The following is a 25,179-nucleotide window of genomic DNA, read 5'->3' as shown; positions in this document are numbered from 1 at the left end:
GTGCATTGTTTTGTTTAAATCCAAGAGACCCACTGTACCCAGCTGTAAAAAATAAAATAAAATAAAAATCTGCAAACTTTCTTCACAAACTTTTCAGAAAATTCTTTCCGGGTTTTGGTATCTAAACTGTTATATATAAATTGCTTACGAGGCCAGAATTACAGCTGCAGATGCCTCGCGATTTAAGCTTCAAAAGTCCATCACAACTTGCGAAATACAAATAGGTCTGTCAGGATGATATTTGAATTTCTTTACCGCTTTCAACGTAGTCCAGTTTTCCGATTCAAACCGAAAGACACTCCTATAATCACTTCTGTTTGTGCTGTGCATCAAGACAGACAATTTCCCCAAGGTACACACACACATAGCATTTAGAAGCCCTCCTGGCATCTTTCTTTGTATTGATCCATCAGTGTAAACATACAGGGAAACTTAAAAAAAAAATACTGTGCTAATGATACAGATGGCCATAGCTGCACATAGACGATCTCTACATTTGAAAATAGGTGCAGTATGTCATTTTTTCTTCTCATTTTTGACAGATCTAGCGATTTCTAAAGCTTTCTGTCAACACAGGATGCAGGCAGAGTCAGTGGAGAGATCCCCGGAGACTGCACTTGAAACTGCCTCAGGTTTACTGATACGGGCAAGCGAACTGTAGCCTATAGGATGATATATAAGACACACTGATAGCATTTTTACTTTTTTTATTATAGCAATATTTGTATCTGGCACAGAGCGTCTACAATGTTATTCTGTTCAATTATGGTGTATGCTATCATGACCTCTGACATTAACTTAGACTTAGACGAATTTTATTGATCCACAAGAGAAATTATTTGGACACAGTAGCTCACACATCACAATATAATAAAATAACAAAGAATAAAAATATAAATGGTAACAAAACATTCGAAATAAGTAGCAAACATAGCAAGCCACTGGTGTCAAATATGGGAAAATTATATAAATGTATTATGTACCAGTAAAATAAAATATAGAAATATAGTAATACAAATATATCTCAGCTATATACAAGAGGTCATAAGGAGAAACAGTGCAAATATGAAATAATTACATTACATAAGTTATTACATAAGACATGCTTATATTGTTAAAGGTGCACTATGTAACCTTTGTGATGGAAGGTCCAGTCCGTCACCTGCATTTTTACCTGGAATGTTCCACAGTAGTCAGTCCAAGTACCATTTGTTCTTTTGAATTTCAATTAAGAACAAATTATAGTAAAATGGGAAAACAGCTTATTATTTCATTATTCCCAATATTTAATTTAAAGTTTAAAGTCTCGGTGGCTATTTTAATTTAGATTTTTTCTTCTCTCTGGTTTATTTGCCCCAGAAGTTCTGCTGCTCAACCATGGATCTGTAATAAAAAACTATTTTAATATAGTTTTATGGTGTCAACTGAACAAATTTCATCACTACTATTTGTTTCTCATCATGGAGTTCAACAATTACTTTTTAAGACGTGTAAATGCGTCGCTATAATAGAAGAAGACATGTTTGTCCACAAAATTGCAATGATTTTTCAAGTAAGTCCTTGTAGCAGCAGAACATCTGAGGCAAATAAATCAGAGAGAATAAAATATCAAAATGAAAATAGGCACCAAGACTGTTTTTTGATTGGTGTCATTTGAAATAAATGTTAGATTAAATATTGGAAATAGAGGTCAAAATCATTTTTTTTTTGTTTGACACTAAAATGGAATTTTTTTTTTTATAACAAACAGTTTTTTTTGTTTTTCGTTCTTAAATGAAAATCAAAAGAAAGAATGATACATGTACTTAGGTCATTAAACATATCTATCGCCATGGAAAGAAGCAGGTTACATCTCTAGTTACAAGCTGTTAAGTAGCAACCTGACTGACAGTAAGAATCCAATCTTTCTCTGCAATTCATTAAATGCAAGATGGTTACATTTAATGCCATGGTGAGGAACATTCCTGACAAAGCCTAGTGCACCTTTAACAAATGATTATTATTCACCATGGTAACTATAACAGTAGGGCATACATAAGCACTCAGTGAACATTTTGTTATAATTTCAATGTTATAGAAGCTCAAAAATGGCCTATAGAAGACAATTTGAGGTAGTTCCAATCTGCAGTGAAATCTAAAGTGGATTTTAAAAAAGGTATAGTATTAAGGTCTGGTCGGTGGATCTGTTATGTCTGATTTTAGAATAACAATTATGAAATCCAATTATCATTTAAAATTTTTATTCATTGTAAATGTAGATTGACACTTGGTTTGACTCCAGTTTTAATCCTTATGTAGATTTAGGCTGGACCAGTCTTAGTCCAGGTTAAGTCTAGATTCAGCTCTTGTCTAGTCCAGTTTCGGGTTCAGTCCCAGTTTCGATGTGACTAAATGCATGATTATATGGGATTACTTTTTAACAGAATAATCCAATCTAATCCAACTTTCTTTGTATAGCACATTTGACCAATTCAAAACTTACAAAGTGCTGCACAGAGTGCACACAGTGAATAAAATAAAGCATAAAAAATAAACAAGCCAAGTCAATAAAACATAAAAAAAAATACTAAAATGAGCAATAAAAAACACAGAATCAAACATTTTACTTATATCTGAGTGTGTGATCTTATAGACAGAGAGACAAGTTATTTTATTACACATTACTATACTCTCAATACATGGTGACCCTATCTAATAATATAAAATCACTTTAATTACTGTTTACATTTTGGGATCCATGTGATCACAGTATTTGTCTTACGATTAAGTTCCACAAAATTAAAAGTTGCTGTGTGTTAGAACTGTAAACAGTGATGTATATACACTGTCAGGTAAGGTGCAAAAATAAAATAATGTTACAAACAGAAAAAAATAACATAAAATTCTTGCTATGATTGTCTTTGGTTTGTCAGCTCATTAGAGGTGTAGATGTGATGTGTGCACAAACAAAGCCTTCTGTCTGAGGTATGGATCAATTTCATCTGAGTTTTGTTTACAAATAATTAGCAGCGTTGAGCCATAGACAATACAGAATATGGGCTTGACAATTGAAATATCTGAGAGGCTCAGCACGTTTGGCCAGTTCACATACTCTAACAATTGGTGGGTGGGTCAAAAATAAATACATGGTTGAATAAATAAAATAAAATAAATGTACACAACCAAACTTTTATGGTTTTGAGTTCTACTACCTGCTTGTTTCCATGTAGACAATGCACCAACTCTAATTACATGTGAGATCTGTGGCTAGGTGACCCCACTTGTACTTAGAAGGCATGTTTTCAAGGCATTTTGCAAGCAATACAATCTGATGTAACTGAATAAAAGTGAGGCAGTTTAACATTCCTAACAAAACAATAACATGCATGTAGCAGAGCCTCCCGCAGAAGAACAATTGACTCTTGTGAGCTTTAACCATGTTAGAGTATTGTTACTCCTCAGAAACATACCTGGAGTTGTGTTTTGTTTGTGTAATCCTGGATTATTAATATGTCTACATTTTCAAAACTCAAAGTTCTCTGTTAAATTAACAGCTACTTTTACATTTAATTCAGTAGAGACTGGGATTTCCAGTAGCCAGGCTGGTGCCACCTGGTGCCTCTGCTCAATTTAATTTCTCTCCACAGTTTGCAAGAACCCTGAAAGTTGTAGACCGTGCATTGGCCAATCAGCGAAGATCTGTGAAGCCATGACTGGGACCGTTTGTGGTGCAGCACAACAGTAAACAAAGCGTTTGAGATGGATGTAAATGAAGCCATACATTCTGTGTTGGCAACGATTCTTGAGATCAAGGATTTAAAGCCAGGATAAAGAGAATGTTTAGTGAATTTTATCAAGGGGAAAGACGCTATTGCCCTTCTTCCTGCGGGATTTGGGAAAAGCTTAATATACCAGTTAGCCCTGTTAGAGGCGCATTACATATGACATGACCAAATAGCAGCAATTGGTTAAATTAAAAAAGTATGAATGAATCCTAATGCTGCGAGGCTACAATTCCATGGCTTAAATGGTCCAAGACTGTTTGTTAAACATGTGTGAATGAAACTAAACACAACTCCAGGTATTATTTGATGAGGAAACAACATTATAACATAGATCAGAAAATAACATTATATGAGCCCTTTAAAAATGAGTGGGAGAATAAATAATTTTATGCAACAAAACTCGCAGTACTGTGCAATTTCGCCACAAAAAAAAAAAAAAATCATAAAAGGCAGCCATTTAACTTCGCTTTAGATCAGACATAAAACTCATTTGAAAGTCGAGAATGAAAAAGTGTTAGATTAGCATTTTCTTTGACAACTTTTACTTTGCAAGGCTAGAGGCGCATTAACAAAAGTATAAAATAACGCTCCGGCTCAGTCTAAGCGGAGGTCATGAGCAGAAGTGGGCGACAGATCTATTATGTTATCTTCCACTTGCATAAAGCATCGGAAAGGAGTTAGAAAGAGCTACACTGAAGAGCACCCATTGGACCCTCCGGCACAAGGAGACAGGAGGTGAGCACTGATGTTTGGTTGGATGAAAAGTACGTGTGTGTGGGTTGATTTGGTGTGGGAGGGAGGTGAAGTTGCCTGGGACTTTGCAACAGGGGGCCTCACAGCGAAAAGGTCCTGGGTTTTATTACTAGGTCATATGCTTCTTTGAATATGGACTTTATGTTTTCTACTATGTGTTGGTAGGTTTCTTATAGGTGCTGAAGTTTCAAACCACATGTGCAGTATGTCCGTGTAATCCACAGTATATTGTACAAGTTGATGTAGTTTTTGTTCTAAATTCTAAACACTAGAGACAAATCCTAAACAATGGAGACAAACTTGTCATAACATTGAAGCTGGTTACATTTCATATTTATTTTGTCTGCAGACTTTTTTAAAAATGTGATGTTATGTGGTCACATGTGTATAGCCAGAAAAGCAAAATGTTTTAATAATTTAGCAATTATAAGTTCAGAAATTTTAAATATAATTATAATCTTGTGGTCAGTGGTAGTTACCAAATAGTTGAATAGCCCAAGCAAGCTTTAAAACCGTTTTAATATTATTTAATGCATTTCCATATATTTAAATAGGCTCAACAATGTAAGAGGTACTAATTAAAAATGTAATTCTTAATAACATTGAGAAGCACTTGCAGTCGACTTCTGAGAGTTTATATTTTGTTTAATTTATTGCCTTATTCACTGAAATACAAATTAGGCACACTTTACAATTAGGACCTGCGAGGCCTCCCCTGTGCTCATGACTGGGGTATTTCCTGTCATATAAAATCATATTTATTTGCTTCTTGTGTATCCATCCATTTTCTTCTGCCTTATTTGGGGCCGGGAGGCAGCAGTCTGAGCATGGAGGCCCAGACTTCCCTTTGAACAAACACTTTTTCCAGCTCCTTAAAAGGGACCCCAAGGTGTTCCCAGGCCAGCCAAGAGACATAGTCACTCCAGTGTGTCATGGGCCTCCTCCAGCTGGGACATGCCCAGAACACCTCCCCAGGGAGGGGTCCAGGAGGCAGCAAGAACAGATGCCCGAGCCTCAGCTCCTCTTGATGTGGAGGAACAGCGGTTCTACTCTAAGCTTCTCCCTGGTGACTGTGCTTTTTGTCCATGTTATTTATATATATATATATATATATATATATATATATATATATATATATATATATATATATATATATATATATATATATATATATATATATATATATATATATATATATATATATATAGACATCTCAGTCCAGAAAAGTGCAGTACTGGGAACAGCAAAGATACTGCGCAGAACTCTCAAGCTCCCAGGCCTCTGGTAGAGGACCCGAGCTCAATGAGGGTGAGAGAGACCTACCACCGTGGAAGGTGAGAAACACATTTTTTTTTTTTTTTTTTATATATACATATATGAAAATGCTTCTTAAATTATAAATAATGAAATATATGAGGTGTGTGGTGTGCTCTAATGCATTGCCTCCCAAAGACTGGGTAGTGACCCTCAAGTGGGTCGAAAGAGATTTTTTTTGGGGTGGCCTTGTCGTGATCTGCATGTAGGTCTGAAATATACAGTTCTGACACATGAGAGAGCGAGTGAGTCAGTGAATCCTATCTGCCTGCCCTCAACCAATGTTCCTGCAGATAAAGCTGAGAAATACTTGGTTGTCCAAAAAGAAGGGTGATAAATCAACAAAGGTCAGTGCACTTCAGGATATTTATGGATCCCTTTATTGCTGGTTCAATTGCTGTTTTTTATTGTTTAAAACTTGAGTAATACTAATTGTTCAGAGAGACACAATCACTCAGCCAATAATAAAATATCCTCATTAAATCAATAATTTGTTCAGTAATGGTCAAATCCACCTTTATTTTGTGATTTATGAATAATGTCTAATGACTTGGGTCGTGAAGGTTTGTGACTTTTAAAATATGAGTCTAATACTGTTGTAATATATTACAGTGTATTGCATTATTATTAAATGCTGCTGCCTATTACTATTGGTCCCACAACTGCCTGTGATTCATTCTTCCTTTTCTTAGTGAAACTGTATTTTTCTATGTTCTTCCCCTTGTCTTTTTGGCGGCGTTGAGAAGGTGAAAAAGAGCAAGATTGATGTGCGCTTGGATGAAAGGTAAAGCTGCTGCGTGGGCTGTGGGAGGGACGGGGGAGGAGGGGTGCAACTGCCCGGCCCAGACGGCGAGGGGATAGAAGAAGAAGAAGAAGAAGTAGAAACAATCTATGGCATATTGGACGTCATCACCTGGCCACCGGAGGGCGTGAGGATGGATCGGCCACAGCGGACCACTGAGAAGGCCTCGAACAAGACCGAGTGGGAGGGGGTAAGGGAGGGGAGAGATGAGGTCTGGAGGGGGGAGAGAAAGGGGCAAGAGAATATCAATGGGCAGACACAGACACGTATGGATTTCTCTTCTATCTCTTTAGAGCCCAACTTTTACATCCTCCGAAAAGCAGTATACCGGATCGAAAACCAGGAAAGAGGGAAGAAATTGTGCAGGCAGTCCCTCCCCAGAGAACTCAACAATTATGCATGAAAAGTGTCTTTGACTTCTAACTTTGTTTCCTTCTTCCTTGCTCAATAGGATGTTTTTATACTTTCTCCTCCTCCATGTTTACAAGCTGCAGCACTAGGCAGCAGAAGGTGGTGGCAGACAGTAATGAATAGTGGATAAAAAAGAAAAAAAAAAAAGAACCCTTGATGCAAAAATAGAAATTTGCAAATAAGTGTGTTATTACAAAGTGCAGCCTGGTGACAATTTGCATAATTTCCATTATTTCACAGTGACACAGTGTCTTCCTGATGTGATTTGTGCTGACTGCTAATACCATCAGCATAAACAAAGAGGAGCGGCCTTGATTCGAGAGCGTAGTCTGTCGATGTATGCGTCAAGATCAAAATCAAATGTACAAATGGAAAGCTGGGAGATAGACACAGGGATATTTGCTTTGGAAAATATCAAATAAAACGAGACAAGATGAGGCATTCATTTTCCATAGCTTAAATATGCACTATGTAATCTTCTGAGGGAGGGTCCAGCTGCCATCTCCTCGTCTCCATGGACAATGTTTCAAACTATAGCATTAAACGTATTTATCTCCAGAGAGACAAGGCAACCAGGCCAGCTTACAGGTCAGATCTGTGATGTGGTAACCTCACCTCACTCAACATGTCTTTATTATAAGATTATTTTTTAATCAATTTAAAGTCAACGTATCACTCTCGACATAAACATCATTGGGTGAGCAGTCAGATCTGACCCACAGGTTGGTGGTACGATTTCAACTCCCACGGATGAATGCTGTCGCTGTGTTCTTGGGCAAGACACTTAACCCACCTTGCCTCCAATTTCTGTGTACACTGGTGTATGATGGGTGAGTGTTTTTTTTTTTTTTTTTTTTTAATGCAAGCTCTTTGGCTGCCTTGAAGGTGAAAAGCGCTATGGAAAAATGTGACCATTTTATCCTTTACATGTACTTCACCTATAACGTTACAATTGTAGGAGCTCAGTATGTAAGTCTTTATTTATATAGCGCTTTTTACAGACATTTTTGTCACAAAGAGACAGAGCATTACATTCAGCATTATTGGTGATGGTAAGCTATTGTTGTAGTAGTACACTGAGAGAAGCATGGCTGCCATGCCAATCGGCGGCAACAGTCCCTCCGACCACCACCATCACTCATGCACACACCACTTTCATACTAGGCAATGTGGGTGAAGTGTCTAGCCACTAACACCAGTGCTAATTTCCACCTGTCGTCCCTGGGCAGGTTCATTGTTTGATTGTATTTAACTGACCTTGACTATCAACTGTTCTGGAGACCTATGTAGCATGTTTTGGGTTGATGGGGGAAACCGGAGCGCCTGGAGGAAACCCGTCCAGACACGGGGAGAAACATGCAAATTCCACACAGAAAGGCCAAGGAGACCCAGGGATCAAACCCGGAATCTTCTTGCTGTGAGGCATGAGTGCTAGCCACAAGTAGGAAATAACATACATTTTACAGTAATTATAGGAGTACATTTATAGCTGTAAAGTAGAAAATGTGTTGTTGGGAAGGCAGACTGTGGTACATTTCATATGTTATGGGTCCATATTCATGAAGTGACTAGTCTACTTACTAAAAGAAAAACAAATGGAGGTTAAGAGGGTCAAAAAAATTAAAGCTTTTACACATAATTAGACGTCTCAAAGATTTAATCATGAATATCTGGGATTGATTAGAATAAAATAATAATCTTATAAAAACTCAGACTAATAAATTGAGTTTTGGTTTGTTTAAATATGTATTTGCCAAGTCCAGTCACAGTATCTGGATGGTTGCAACAAAAAGGGCATCCAGTTTAAAAATAAATGAATAAGAATCTACATTATCTAGAGAAATGTAGAAAAATGTTTTATGGGAATCTACACTACCAAATGAGACTACAAAAACATGTAACCCAAATAAACTATATATAACTATCATTATATAATCCAAACATCAGTTCATATCCGGACTTTTATGGATGCACTAGATCAAAAAATATGACTGTGCGATATTCCGTGAACCCTTTTTCCACCTTGTCCCTTGTCAAAGCTCAGAGCATGTATTTAAGTGGGGAAGTGGCAGTTGGAACATTTGCACTTACTCTCCTTTTGGCTGTCCTGCATTTGCCCTCTGGACGACCGATCACTTGTGAATGTACAGCAGGGACTTTCGCCAGGAACCTCCTCCAAATTCACGGAGAAGACTGGAAGACGGGGGAGGACTGGAGAGCCGGGCTGAGATGTTGTAGCTGGAGGGCTAATGGTGAGACAGAGCTTTACCCCCAACTGGGCAGCCACGACTCAGACTCGAGTTTTACAAACAGTTTCATTGATTTACTCATTATCTTCTTCACAGGGTCTCATAGTGCTGTGGTGGAGATGGAGCCAGTTTCTCTGTATATTAAACACACTATGACTGGTCAGTATGAGGTTATTTGAAGTTGTGCTTTGTTTCATTCGCACAAGTTTAAACACACAAACCCTGCATATTTAGGCTGAATTCTTCTCACAGAAAATGTTCTTTTTTTTCTTGGGACCCATATTTTAAAAGTCACAAACCTTCGCGACCCAAGTCAATAGACATTATTCGTAAATCACAAAATAAAGGTGGATTTGACATATTATTATTGAACATTAATGAGGATTTATTGTTGACTGAATGAATGTTTCTCTCTGAACAATTAATATTTCTCAAGTTGTAAACAATAAAAAGCAGACATTGAACCATCAATAAAAGAATCAATAAGTCGCCTGTTTGGACATTAACTGTAGCCCTTTCTTTTTTTTTCTTTTCAGCATTCAATTAAACCAGCAATATTGGGACAAAACAGACAATAAAATAATTACAAAAAGGTCAGAAATTATACAAAACATGTCTTCACATTTCAACATGTGTCAGAACTGTATATTGCAGACCTATATGCAGATCGTGACAAGGCAACCCCAAAAAAATCTCTTGCGACCCAGTCTTTGGGAAACAGTGCTCTACCGCCTTATGTTAAGTTCTCCACTGAGTTTTAAACGCAATACCCCTAGAATCATTTGGATAATTTCAACTCTGGAATCTCTACTAACTACTACTCATGACATCACATGGTGGAACAAAGCATTTGGAGGAGCAGACAGATTAATAATAAAGGGCTACTCAAATATATGGATGATACAAAACACAACTTCAAGTATGTTTTTGGTGACGTAACAACATTCAAACATGGCTTAATGCTCACAAGTGTCACAATTTTGCATAATATAGGACCTTTAACCTCAATTTTACTGCACAATTTTACATCACATGTGAAATCCAAGTTTTAAAACTGGCATTTAAAGAGTTAATCTCCAGGTATTGAAAAGTGCATAGGATTTGATATCAGAAAGCAGTGACTGGCATCCCTGTTCAGGTGGCCGTTGAAAACACAATTTCTATGGCATTAGCAGCTAAAATCAGATGTCGAACCTCTAACCACCCCCTATCCCCCACCGCCCCTCCCCGTACCCAGTTTCGGCGCTGACCCACAGGTGATAAGCGCTGAGAAAATGATTGCGTTCGATTTGCAGCAGGGAGTGTCCCGGTTTAACAGTGACTTGAGCTCAATAATGAATGTAGCTGAGCACTGATAAACTGGGCTCGGTGTGTTGTGGATTGGTTTACGGGTTACACAGGGGAGCACCGCTAATCAAATGCACAATGCTGCAGGCTTGAAGCGGGTTGCCTACACTGGTACCCACTTATCAGCACAGTGTAGTCGTAAATTAACCCAGTGTATCCTGTTGTTTTGAAGAAAAAAAAAAAAAACACAGAAAAAATGTTTAAAAGGGAATTAAAGCTACAAGAATGTGTAATAATATCAAATATTCAAAAATCCAGCAGTGGTGTTTTGTACAAATAACTGTATGGTGTCATTTAACCTGAAGCTGTTGGCAAACCACCAGCGGTATTTTATTTTATTTTTTTCAATTTTCATATTTTACAAACACAAACAAAAACAAAAGAAAAAAAGAAAAAAAAGAAAGCCTCCCACATCCCACCCCTCTCCCCACAGACAACCTCCAGCTGTATTTCTAACCATGACCTAAGATTAAAAGAGTCTCCAGAGGCTCGTAAGTTACATCAGCAGGATTGAAAAATGGGTCACTTGAAAAGAACAATCTTCTCTAATGGGACTATTTATCTTGTAACTGCACATCTTTGATTCTGAAGCCAATCCTACAATTTCTAAGTGTAACTTTCTAGTATGTTACTCAAAACTCAAAGGTACGTTATGTTACATGTCTGGTGAAGGGTCTGTCACCTGTTTGTATCCATGGACCTATATCTGGAATGTTCCACAGTATGGCATTATTCTTAAAGTTCCTATATTGTGCAACATCGACTCTTGTGAACATTAGCCATGTTAGAATGCTGTTACCTCATCAAAAACATACCTGGAGTTGTGTTTTGTTTAGTTTCATTTGCACGTTTGAGTAATTTTTATTGTTAGTCTGTGTTAGTCTCATCTCCACAATTCAAAATGCTCTGTTCCACATTGTGATGTCATATGTTGGTAGTTTTTAAGTTAATACCTACCTCTTATATTTAGACCCGGTTTACACTCAAATGAATCTGCGTATCACCATATCAGCGTATTGGAAATGATCTGCGTCCAGACACGTCGTTTCTGTATCCGCAATCAAAGTGTTCCCTGTCCACACGGTAACGCAAAATCACCTGAAACGCTAGTCATGTGATTGGCTGGTGTCACGACATCCCACCGTCACGTGAGTGGTAAAGACAAGGAAGTCTGAAGCTGCAGCAGCTGATTTTGAGCCGAGGGAGATGGAAAATAGAAAAACAGTCTTTTCGTGGACCGACAACAAGGTTCAGTTGTTACTTAGCGTAACATTGGATTTTAAGACGAGAATGCCGGCCCAGAGTGTGGACTGACTTGTTTCTGTGTCCGCAAGCCTTCCCTATCCACACAGCCTTGAGCATATTTGTTACATTTGTTTAAACAAAACTTAAAACCACATGGCTAATTTGCATAAGCTAAGTGCTCAAAAAACAGATTGCTATTGTGCGCTGATGCGGTGCGTACGATCATACGCATAGACCATTTATATGAATGGACATATATTCTAGTTTCTTAGCGTTTTGGCTACTTTGCGGCACATAGAACTACATCAGCGTATCAGCGTTTTCAGGTGTCCACACGGTGCTGGATCAGATCCTTACTCAAATGAATTCGTGGAAGCTGGCGGCACCAGATTCCAGGGCTGAAATTATCCAAATGATTCTAGTGAAGATTTATTGATCTTAAAAACATAGTTAAAACACAAAACTTCCTCTATTACCACATGACATCACAAGGTGGAACAGAGTGTTTTCTGTTTTAAAGAAGAACTCCACCTAAATATAAAGGTTTTGTGCATTAAATGAAACAAAACACAGCACTGTGTATGTTTTTCATGAGGAAATAACATTATAACAGCTCAGAAAATAGCTTAATATAATAGGCCCTTTTATTTCCTGTAAATGACTAGATGCAGATGTACACACAAGGCAGAATGTACCTAATGCATGTAGCTGAACAAAACCATCTAACCTTATCAACAATCATCAACATCTGACGTGAATAACAATGCGTGCTTCCTCTATACTCTGTCCGTTTGATCACATACAATTTCATTTCATTGTCCATCAGCATGAGGCTCTTATAGCCGATATGGCATTGCACAACATCTGTCTCATAAAAGCATGCGTTTCCTTTGATCTATTTCTTATATATTTTCAGTCAGGCACAATACTGGCTCATCTGGCTTGTACCCAACATGAAAAATACATTTGAGCTCTCCATTCTCACTTTTGACCTATTTTACCACAACATCCCTCAGAGACATGTTAGTGGGTGAACTTCACAGGATAGCCTAAAAAACGCGTTACTTTGTGTTGTCTTTTGCACATTAAAAGCATGTCCAGTAAGAATACTTTAAGGGAATCAATATTTTACTAAGTTGGATGATGGCTATTGTATGGGTTATAGATAAAGGAGAATAGCAGAGGAGAATTGCATTTGAGTGGTGCTCATGTATTCAGGGCAGGAGCCTTGGTCTAATCCACAGTCTCTCCAGAGCAGCTCTCCTCTGTGCCCTGCCCTTAACAAGACAAACAATGGATATCCTTCGCTTGGCTCAAGATCACCTCTTTCAACTCATTAGGCCTTCATCCCATAGCAAAAAAACTTTCTATATGTATTGTATCAAATGAATTGTGTGTTTTGGTCACTTCTGTTTGTTTTGTCCTACCTGAATGTAATTGGTCTTACTTATTAAACATCCTGTATTTTTTAGTAGGACACAAAGAATGCAGCTTTTAACCGTGTTGTATTGTTGTCCATTTCGCAGAGGACTAAGAAATAGAGCATATTTCTGCAGAATCAACAAGCACTACACTCTCATTCGTCTGAGATTAAACAAGTTATATATTGTGTTCTTGTTGAATAAAAGAAGAATTTTCAAGAGATGTCTTCCGCATTTGAAAAACACGTGCTACAAATTAGTCGCTGTGTTTGGACTGAGGTTTCCACACTGCGATTCCAGACCCTTCTGGATTGGAACAGAATGTAAAAGGGTCCGACTGATCAGGCAACAATCAGACTCATTCTGTGGTCAAATTGTGTTCACAAACGAACACATGACTCTATTAGCACCAAAGTCACCTTGCCTGTAGGGATTATTTGTTATCCCAAGGTGACCAAAAGCATGAATTCAAATTAAAGCCACAGGAATCTGTAAAATTTCTTTTGCCCCAGTACAGACAGCAAAAAAAGCAGCTGTGAGGGTCAAAATAAGACTGCTGTGCGCTCTCTGAAGCCAATAATAATGCATTTTTATTTCTTGTCAACCAGGATGTAGCAGCAGTGCTCCAATTGGCTATGCTTTGGTAGCTCACCAATTTCACTTTGCATTCTGAAAACATCTTTCCTGAAGATCTGCTCTTAATGTAATGTGTGCTAAATAATGTGCTAAAGGTTTGTGAGAGCTATGGCGGAGTATTTATATCTACTTTCTCCTTCTGTGGTGTGAAAATCAGGTACCCATTAAGTATTATTAATAGTCATATCATATTTATAGCCACATTTGTATGAATAAAGAGTTTCAGCTATTTTAAGAGAAGTATTCATAACCTTATTATGATCACTAAATAACTTAAGCCTTGCGCAATGTTTTAATCAGGTCCACTCTGTACAGCCCATTTACCTGTGGCAGCCTCATTCATTGACTGCAAGAGCTTTACCTAAAATGATTTTATGCAGAGAAGATCGGCGGGGGAGAGAAAGCCCCTGGATCACTTTGTGTTTGTGTAAGAGGGATTTTTAGCTAAGCCTAATTTAACAGTCGGTGAGTTTAAGCAAAGGTGCTCCACACTTTCTATTCTGCAACATAGACACTCAATATATGCTAAGCCCCATTCTCGTGGTGTGCATAATGCTGCCCGGATCCCAAAGGCACGCACACACCTCCATGTCCTCCGCACTGCCGCTGCCAATAGCTGCCAAGCAAAATCAATACGTCAATACACTTCGCAAATGTTGGGTCTTGACTTTGCAAGGTAATGTCTGCTTGTCTCTGCAATTTTGCCGCGCTCAAAAGGAGAAAAAAACAATGCTTCTTCGCGGGCTGCAGCCGGTGGGACGTCAAGATGATAGAAAACAAAAACACTGGAGAAAAAGATACAGTTTTGGTTCGCGGCCTTGAGTTTGACAGGAACGAGATGTAAAGTGTCAGAGCCGATCCCTCACATCCTTGACAGAAGTACGAAGAGGTATTGTTCTTTGTGGTTTTGGAGATACAGGATTATATATAGAAAATTGGGATTTAGATCACATCAAAAAACATTTTCCAAGAGGAAGCAAGTCACTTATTATAGTATGTAGTCATTTATAGTGTCTTTGCCTCAATCTCCTGTCATTCTCCTGGATGTAAAAGATAATGTAAAGTTGATATTAAGTGGACTACCTTTTTGTCATATTTATCATTCCTATTGAGATATTTTTCTGTGCATTTGACTCATTATATCAGTAATTTGAAATAGTAGCTGACTGTCTTCTGAAGGTCCATGGTTTGACTCCTGTTCCCAGCAAAGCATTAACTCCACACTCTGACCTGGGGAGGACTGACAAAAGTAAGACTACCAATCAGTCCCACTGGCCCCTCCGACCACCACCAGCACTCACATGCACACCACCTTCATACTAGACAATATGGGTGAAGTGGCTTGCTTAAGGACACAACGGCACACACTGACACCTGATGTTCCTGGCAGTCTCCCATCCAAGTACTAACCAAGCCTGGCCTTGCTTCACGTCAAGCTTTGACAAGCCGGTACATTGTTAGTCAAGCAGTCCAATCTCCCGATCCACAGGTTGACTGTTCAATCTCAGCTCCTTTGGGTGAGCTACTGTTGTGTCCTTGGGCAAAACACTCCTTCAGAATCTGTGCACACCGAATGAGTGTGATTTTGTGAAGGTGGAACAGTGCTATAAAAAAATGTCCATTGACTACAGTATATACAGTAGTAATAAACCTTTCTTTGACCCTGGTTTAGGTCCCTCAGCTCATTAAACAGAGAAGACCTTTATAAGAAGCTCTGGCCTTTTGTCCTCATTAAACAATCACAGTTAGAAAATACAATAAACCCACAAGACAGAAGTTCACTGTGCAAAAACTTATAATAAAACCTATTTAAACCTGTGTGATTGTGACCAGGATTTTCTGATAAGGAACTACTATATTAAGTACGTGTCTGGGTTTCAAAATTAGAAAAATTGGACCATTGCCATAGTTATTAAGTATTTAAAACAAAACATTATATCTACATTGAAATGGAAAAAATGATCCAAATGTTGCTTATGCCAAGAAGCAGAAACCCATGAATAATCATTACGACTCATGTTTGTGCCTTGTTAGCGACTACAGAGCAATTGAGTTATAAACCAGTTTGAAACATCTTCTTTGCACTTTACAAAGTAGCTCACACAGATTTGAGCTTGTAGTTCTTACTCCCATAGTGTCTCCTCCTCTCCCCAGGCCCCAGTGTGTTTAGGAGCGCTGCTGATGGAGAGGAGCAGAGACAGTCTTCTCCGTGAGATCAGCTCCACTCTGAAAATTCCATCTTCAGATAAGCCAGTCTGCAGGGACCCTCTCCCACACACGCATGTACAAAGGCACGCTGAATTATGCATACTCACAATGACTGCGTATCAGAGCCACTGCACGACCAAGACTCATGAGTTAGATTAGAAGATACACAACCGAGTACAGACAGTTTAGGTTTAGGTCATCTACAACTTGAATTGGTTTATTAAATGCTGATAAGGGCGCAAAAGTTCAAGTACTCTGACAAGACTTAAAGGGAATAAACTTCCTGGGATGAATTTGGTCAGAATTTTGATAGCAACCAAAGCAAACATTTAATTTTCACTGCCTATTGCCGAGGACATGTTTGACAACAAAATCGTCTAAGTTTAATTTAATATTATTTGATTATTTTTTCTGACAATGAGTTTGTTTTCATACCTGACAGTTTTGACGGCTCACTAGCGATCGTCCTTACATTGCTGTGACGTGTCTGGTCAGCTGGTTTAAAATAGTTTTGGTGCTGTCTTCCTGCTGGTGGAGACAGAATGACAATGCCATCTACAGTTCAACTTCTTCAGGACAGTATCCCGTGTGTGAGAGTAAAGCAAACCTTCGTCCCGATTTGTAGCTCCTGCCTCCACCAGTAGGAAGACAGCACCAAAACCTGTTGAAATCAGCTCACCAGACATGTCACAGCTACATCACATGACCACACTGAGGAAGGCCGCTAGTGAACAGCCAATCAAATCAAATAAAATATCAAATAAAGCTATCGAAAGACCAAGTGAACCTTGTTAATTACACTTAAATTTATAACCATCCAAATCTAATTCCAGTTACAGCTCAGGACTTACAAAGTGCTTTTTTTTTTTTTTCAGTGATACTTGAGGGGTACAGAGCGACATTCAAACATCGATTTCAATTTAATGTTACAACACTGTATAACAGAAAAGAAAATACAACCTGCTAAACCTTGTATCTTTCAAAAACAAGCCGTACTCCACTACACTAAGTATGTGGACAGCCTCGTCACTAAAAACGTGCTAGCGCTCTGTTCTACAATGTGATCTCTTCTGTGAAGATCTTGTACAAAAATACAAAGAGTGTGAGAGATGAATGATGCAGGACATCTTAACAAGTCATATTGACCTTCCTGTGGCTCTGAATCTGCATGGGGTTTCAAATGAGCAAACTTTATTTCGTTTCAACACATCTTTTTATTCGTTTGTCACTTTCTGTACCTGACAGATATCTTGCTGACAATAACAAACCTCGCACTAAGGCTGTTTTTGCACTTTTTTTTTTACATTTTATGTTCATGTAATTTCATAACATCAAACAAGAGGGGTATTAAGGTCAATTTAGGAGGGTTTTGTGAAGGATGTGTGGTGGATAAGGGGAATAGGCCAAGCTACCCTGTCACACACACACTTCTGTCTATTACAAATCCACAATAGCTTTCTCTCCTGGGACTGTGAATCTGCAGCCTTTCATTGCATTGTGTTTTTGATCCTGGCTTAGCCCTCAACAGCTTTTGGGGATGATCGCTGATTTTCACTGCGAAAGGTGACTCATGAATAGTCAATAATGTGTTTTCAGAAGAGGTAAATTAATTCTTTGGCACAATGTAAAAGAATTACCCTTGGAATAAATATAGCAAAGACACGTGCACTCAATAAAACTCTCAGACTTCGAACACTCTTACATATTCATATTAATTTGTGTAATGATAATATTTTAAATTTTAAAAAACTTATTACCATTAACTGCAACTGTAATAAAATCATGTTATAATGTTGAGCTGATGGATTCATAATTATTAGCCGAAATATATATTATATGTCACAAGGACAACTTTTTAGCTTCACATACATAATGTTGTTACCTCATCAAAAACATACTTTAATCCTGTAATCCTTTATTATTAGGCTGTCTACATCTCCAAAGCTCCAAATGCCATAATTTTCAGCTACCTTTTACCTTTATTTTACCATTTGTTCACTAAAGATTGGCTATTCCAGGTCTGCAATCATCCAGCTGTGAAGGTGTATGGAGTTTAAAAACACAGTGGAGCACTTCCTGTATTACCGCTTGACATCACATGGAACAGTGTGTTTCCAGTTCAACATAAATATGCAGGACTGGTGTGTAGAACATGTGAATAAAATAAAGCAAACTTAAGCAAACTTAAGTTAAAAAAAAAAGAAAAAAATAGGATTAAAAAAAAATTTTGGTTTAATGCCATGGATAATCCAGGCATACCAATAATATTTTGTAACCCAGTCATACAGTCTATGAACCCAACAGAGAAAATTTTCCTAATTTCTCTCTTATATCGAGTTTTTTAATAAAGAAATCCACACATCTGAGATATGCTTATTTTCACAATTTAAATTATGATTTCAATATGAGCATGATTAATTTAGCAGCCCTTATTATTACTAGAATTTTCAATGAAACATGCCCTATACCTAATCAGTACCAGGAGTCTAGGTTAGCACACTTTCAGCCCAGTATAAGCTTTACTTTGTCATCTGCGTTTGACCCATTTCAAGAATCATCTGCCATCTTATCAGCCAACAGTCCCACCAGCGTGCTCTGTCCTCATACAGGAGGCTGCAGATGATGCACCAATATGTCAAATGAGCCTATTGTCCATCTTAAACCTCACTTGTCCAGGCAGGATTATTTACTCTTCTCTTTACAAACATGCAGAGGTGGGACCAAATTGTTGTTTTCCAAGTCTCAAGTAAGTCTCAAGTCTTTGACCTTAAGTCTGAGTCAAGTCACAAGTCAAAGACAAGCAAGTCCAAGCTGAGTCTCAAGTCCAAAAGTCCAAGTCAAGTCCAAGTCATCTGCTTTGAGCTTCAATTCTTTAAACCAAAGAACCAAATATAGCTTAAATTTTTGCTATTTATATTAATTTTAAACTAAGTTGTACTTTAAAAAGTCATGGTATATGAGCATTTATATAAGAGTAGAAAAGCAATTGTTTTCTTTTTAAATAGCTTGACAAGCGCGTTAATCATTACAATCAGAACAGAAAGAATGAAGATTTAAGAGTGCTTAATTGTTAATTTGTCAACGAGTCTAAGGATCAAGTCTTCTCAAGTCACAGGCCTCAAGTACAAGTCAAGTCCCAAATCACTGACCTTCAAGACCAAGTCAAGTCCCAAGTCTTCGTCTATTTTATCAAGTCAAGTCTCAAGTTAAAAAACAAAATAAAATAGTGACTCAAGTCTGATTTGAGTCCAAGTCACGACTTGCAAGTGCCCACCTCTGCAAAAATGCATGGATTGCAAAAAGCAGATAATTTATTCCCAGAATTAAATGCATAAATTGGAAGCTTGTATTACATGATTTACAAGTAAATATAAGCTTTGATATAGTTAATGAAAAAATAAAATAAAATAAATAAATGTGTGCTCGCTGCATGCATAGCCACTGCACCACAACCACAAATAAATGTTATATGTTAAAAAAGACTAAACTTTATTGGCTGTCTGGTTAATTATTATGTAACACATTCTCAGTCATTTAAAGGCTCTGTACCTGATTTTTAAATTGTTATAAATGGAACTAGTTCATTAGTGGTTCAAGTGGTTTGCAGTGGTCCATAAACACTTTTCACAACTCTGAGAAACCAATGACAGCAATTAGCATGCTAATATGCACTTGTGACCGTGAGTGACCGTGACCGCATGTGGTCAGATAGTTTTTATTTAATGTAATGTAATTTTGTAAATGAGAAATAGTGGTGGTGTTTCATTTTGAATAATTTTTCAGAATTTTTTTTAAATACCAATTCCAATTTTGTCCACCAGATGGCATCAAACGCAGTGAGACGGTTTGGAGGCGCTCTGGGTTCTGCTTCCTGTTCATCGACAGTAACAGAAAGCCGAGGAAACACCATGGGTCTAGTAAAAGAGCATCTCCGTCTCATTATGTTTATTTCAGGTTGGCACAGTCCCACCAACCATAATACTGACTCACATGAAGTCATAAGAGTATAACTTTTGTTGTAACAGCCGCTTGACATTTGTTATTTTGATTATTCTCTTAAAATCTTTGATTAGCGCGCTATGCTAACTCCCGCGCTAGCGTTAGTCTAGACCTTGTTAGTTGGGCCGCTCCAGCCCGTTTATTTATTAAAAGAGCTAAAGACACACTTTGTATTCGTTGTTGTTGTTATACGGTATTGTTATTTTGTTAATATTTTGATACAATTAAAACCAAAAGGTACACTTGTTAAAGTGATGTCAGGACAAGTTATGCTATCCTGCTAGATTTAAGTCATTTTATGATATTTTTTAAAATTTGGAATAAACAGGACATTTGATGCAGTGAACATTATTTTTTACTAGTTATGGTGTTATTACCCAAGAACAATGGAAACTTAAACTGTTAATACAGAGTGGTAACAAATAGGAAGGAATATTGTAATTAAATGTAATTTGTATGTAAATTGTAATTTTGTATTGTACCCATGTACAATTAAAGTTAATCGGCAGTAAGAGAAAGCCAAGGCAACACAAAACTAACGTCGGCATCTCATTTAGTTTATTTCAGTGCTGACCTCTCCCCACACAAATATTTTTAACTATTAGTGGTTGTTCTGGCCCAATACCTGCTACACACTTCCCCTTGATTTTCTGACAATAAAACACTTTATAATTAGATGCAGACAGTACACAACATACGTATTTTGACCTCAAAGGTGCTTATACAATATATACTGGAGCAGGTCAAATATTTCTTCAAAAATTAGAAAGATAATGCACATTGAATCTGAATTTCATTATACTATTGTATAATGACAATAAAGGCTTTCTATTCTATTCTATTCTACTCTACAGTGCCTTTAATGTATAATAACGTATGTTTTGTGGCATCAACTGTACAAACTTGCAATTTATGTTTTTAGCACATTTGAAACAACCTGACCTGCATTTGAGAACATGTTTGTCTAAGGTCTGAGCTTCAGGGTTAGCAGCTTTTATACATTGTAAGTCCTCATGGAGACAGGATATTTTGTTGTTTGCAGAGAAAATTCTATTATGTAACAGCTGCTTGTTATTTATTTGATCAAAAATTGTGATTTAATTTCAATTGTGACCATTTTTGCAGCCCTGTGACTCAAAGTCCTGTTGTTGAATCAATAGTTTATTAATTTAAAAGTCATATTATATTCACAACTGCACTTGACAATTCTATTTCACTGAGCTAATTTTTTGCACGTTTTATTTTTTTTCTGTCTTTGCCCAGATTTTATTTATTTATTTACACATTTTACAGTCTTCTCTCAATGCACATAACAGTAAATGTGAATCAGAAATATGAAAAACCAGGACTCTCTTCTTTAATATTCATCAATACTCTGCTCTCAGTCACAAAACTGATCTTCTCAAAATCACTGTTCCTTTCTGTTTTCACAAATTTTAGAATTGCATGTGGGAAAGTCAAATGACAGAAATACTGTTTACTGCATTTGTCTCTCAATGCTGTCAATAAAGAAAACTCTAAACCTAACATATTTTAAGTATTTTCTTTAAAGTTGCACTGTGTAACTTTTATGTTGTGCACATTCAACACGGTGTTATTATTGCTTTGCCTACAATGTTCCACAGTATGGTATTACACTTGTTTATCTCCATGGACACATTTTTTGGCATACCCACCATTACGAATCTGTAATGTGTAGCGCGTTTGACTCGGACAAGTGCAGAAGGAGGTGAAGGAGGAGGAGGGCGCAGGTCTGGAGCAGAGGCGAGGCCCGAGTGTCTCCGGAAAACCCCGAGGGGGACGAGGCTGTACCGAACATTAATGAAATTCATGGCACAACATCGGCCCGGAGGATGGAGCAGAGCTGTGTTCTAGGAACGAGGTGGAGGAATGTATTACAAAGCAGTGTTTTGGTAAAACTGATAGGACAATATTGACTGTAGGCTCCCATAGGCCGTATTGATTCATGATAATGGAAAATAAATGACTCGATGACTCGGCTCAATCCTGCTGTTTAAAGTGCTGGTCTCTGTAGTGGTATTGGCAGCAGAGTTGTGGTCTTGTCAAATAAATTATAACTTTTAGGTTACAAGTAAAACCACGCATGGACCAGGCACTAATTTAATGATAATCCTCTTAAAATGAATTGCCTATTAGGCTACTGACAAGTCAAAGGCGTAAAGACGTACGGTCAGGAGGTGCGTCGTGCGCCGGGGCCATAGCAACAGAACGTCTGGACGCACTATATAAGCCGCTGCGCTCGCTCAGTTGCTCACTTCTCACCTGAGAGAAAGCTTCTTGAACGCTCTGTAGACACTTGTAGGTAACTTTGATATTCATCTCTTATTAGCCCATCAGCGGTTATAAAACACTGTCGCAACACTCAGTAACTCTCTGTTCACATTTTTGAAGGTTTGAAAACGCACCAAACCGGGACTACTTCACCATGGGTGGATTCGTCTTCCTCCTCGACCACCGGGACTTCGCCCCCGAAGGTAAAATTAGTCAAATAACGTTCTAACATGATAAATTATGATACATATTAATAAGACAGTCACAATACTTAATGACAAGAAGAGTTTTGTCCACCTGGGTGTAAGGTTTTGGCTCCTAACGCAGGTTTATGAAAGTTGAAAGTTTGTGACTTTTACTCAACGATTTCATTTTGGGTCATGATAGCTCGTGAAACTGCTCTAAACATATCAGCACGAGTGCGTAATGAAACGCTATCGTCACATTTATAGGAAATAATTTGTCTTGTATTTTCTGAACGTCAAAATTCATCAGGGTTTGAGTGGCATTTTTTTTTTAAACATGGCGCTAGGATAGCCATGCTAAATTGGAATGTTTAAACAATGCACTTTTGATCTCCATAGAAACCCCGGTGTTTGATTTAATCTGAGCGTTCCATTTGAGGTTTGGTTTAGGAGGAGATGCCAGACTCAAATCACTGCAAGAAAACTTATAGGCCCCACCATATAGTCCATAAACTATAAAAAAACATGCTTAATTAAAGGCTTCAACTAATAATCCATAACTATATTCATAATTATGAACTCATTCATCAAATAGGCCCACATAACGGAAGGCCAGGCCAGGCCAGGCAAAAACCGAGAACCCTGCAAAATGTACTGTAGCCTAATGCTTGGTTATATTCTTTAAAATATAATTATATACTCAATTATGTACTCAAGTATGACCCAAGTCCAGAAATTCACAATAAAAATGGTGTGTTTTTAGCGCTGTAGGTCTTTACCACCTGTAGTAGGCCTAATCATGTGCAATACTGTAATATAATGACTTTGCGGATACATTTCACCCAAGTCACTTGATTTAATTTGTCCATATGCTGCACTGTAAATAATACATAGTTATAGTGACTTATTGTACACATAATATAGTATACTCAAGTCACTTTCTCTACTGTTTATTCTTGTCCATTTGCTGCACTGTTCATAACTACAGTCAGAGCCACTTATTGTGCAGTTTTGTATCCTTATAGCTTTACTCAGCTGACAGTGTTGTGTCTATTGTATTTCTTTATAGTATAATTTATCTTGATTTTGATCGCATGTTCCTATTTTCCTGCTGTTCTTGAACCATGCATTGCAGCACTGTATTGACAATGTCATACACAACCAAATGTATTCAGCCAGTCTGAAACGCTCAATTTGGAATACACCACAATAGATGTAACAGTAAAATAGGCCATCTAAACTGATCAGAATCATTGTTATAAACCTACAGTTAGTTTAGACGCAAACATCAAAATAACAAATCGTCCCTGCAAACTCTGGCTCCTCCAGACATAAACCATACACCTTTGATATGTTACTTAAATAACTGTGAGTAGTAGGAGTAGTATGCGTTAGTAGAGCCTGTGGTACTAGTCTGACTTGCTCCAGCTACAAATTGAAGGGTCTTTAACATTGTCAAATCTTTTGCAGTGGCCGTTCAGGACCCTCTGGACCTGGAGGACCAAGGTGAGTTAGAGGTAGGCGGTCCTTGGTTTCATTTTGGGTTAGGTAATGAAGAGGACTGGAACGACGGGCCAGCTGATGAAGTTCAGGACTGGAGTGACGCGGAGGAGGACGAAGAGGAAGAAGAGGAGGATGAAGAGGAACAAGAGAGGGAAGTGCTGATCCAAGAGGAAGAAGAGAGGGGAGTGTTCCTTGAAGAGGAAGTACGGATGGAAGCAGTCAACGCCTTAGCTCGTCTCTGGGCGGCCCGGTGGATGTTTCCTGCTCGAGCTGTGGAGCCAGAGGATCGTGTTCCGACCCCCCCTCCTCAGCCGCAAGCACCCAGCTCTCCTGCTGCTCCATGTCCTCCTCCTGTGGGTCCTGCTCTGGACTTCATTCCTCTCAGCGGACACAAGCGCGTCAGGGATGAAGACAATGAAGAACAGGACGACCCTAGCTCCAAGCGGCCGTGTCTCTCCTCCTCCCACCCAGGCCCCTCCACCTCCGACCCAGGCCCCACCACCTCCAACCCAGGCCCCACCACCTCCGACGCAGACCCCTCCACCTCTGACCCAAGGTCCTCCACCTCCGCTAGGACATCTGGACACTTCAGGTTCCACCACCACCACCTACTCCAAGACTCTGAGACGGACGAGGACTGAACTCAGCCTCTGAGACTCAGAGCTTGGCTCAATGCGGCGAATTTTACCACCTTCAACCACGCCCATCATCCCATTGATTTCTTGATTGATTTCTTGATTGATTTCTTGATTGATTGATTTTTAAAAACGAATAGATTGAAGGTAAGGAATACTATGTAGGATTTCATAAAACAACAAACATTGGTGATAAGACATAACCTTTTCTTGTTGAGTTAACTGTAATTTTTATTGAATTCAAATCTGAGTACTGCAGTTTTACAGAAATTCCTGCATAGTACACCTTATACTTTTTGATTTTTACAGATTTTAGATTTTTATACAGATTTATATTTATATATATATATAAAAAAAAAAAAAATATATATATATATATATATATATATATATATATATATATATATATATATAT

The 25,179-nt window shown here is 38.0% G+C and overlaps 1 protein-coding gene across 1 annotated transcript in view; it reads right to left on the bottom strand.

Moving 5' to 3' along the window:
* The window catches only part of LOC129410601 (protein RER1-like), a 39,326-nt gene extending 16,837 nt beyond the window's left edge, over positions 1 to 22,489 (bottom strand). Inside the window, exon 1 of the mRNA XM_055159072.1 lies at positions 22,339 to 22,489. Coding sequence (XP_055015047.1) covers positions 22,339 to 22,489 — 151 coding nt within the window. The remainder of the gene's footprint in view (positions 1 to 22,338) is intronic.
* Between the last annotated feature and the right edge of the window lie 2,690 nt (positions 22,490 to 25,179).

The sequence above is a fragment of the Boleophthalmus pectinirostris genome, unplaced genomic scaffold (assembly GCF_026225935.1).
Source record: "Boleophthalmus pectinirostris isolate CB_2022bp ecotype Guang Dong unplaced genomic scaffold, ASM2622593v1 HiC_scaffold_23, whole genome shotgun sequence".
Classification (NCBI taxonomy): domain Eukaryota; kingdom Metazoa; phylum Chordata; class Actinopteri; order Gobiiformes; family Gobiidae; genus Boleophthalmus; species Boleophthalmus pectinirostris.
Note: the sequence above shows the minus strand (reverse complement) of the source record. Positions and strands in the feature narration are given on the sequence as shown.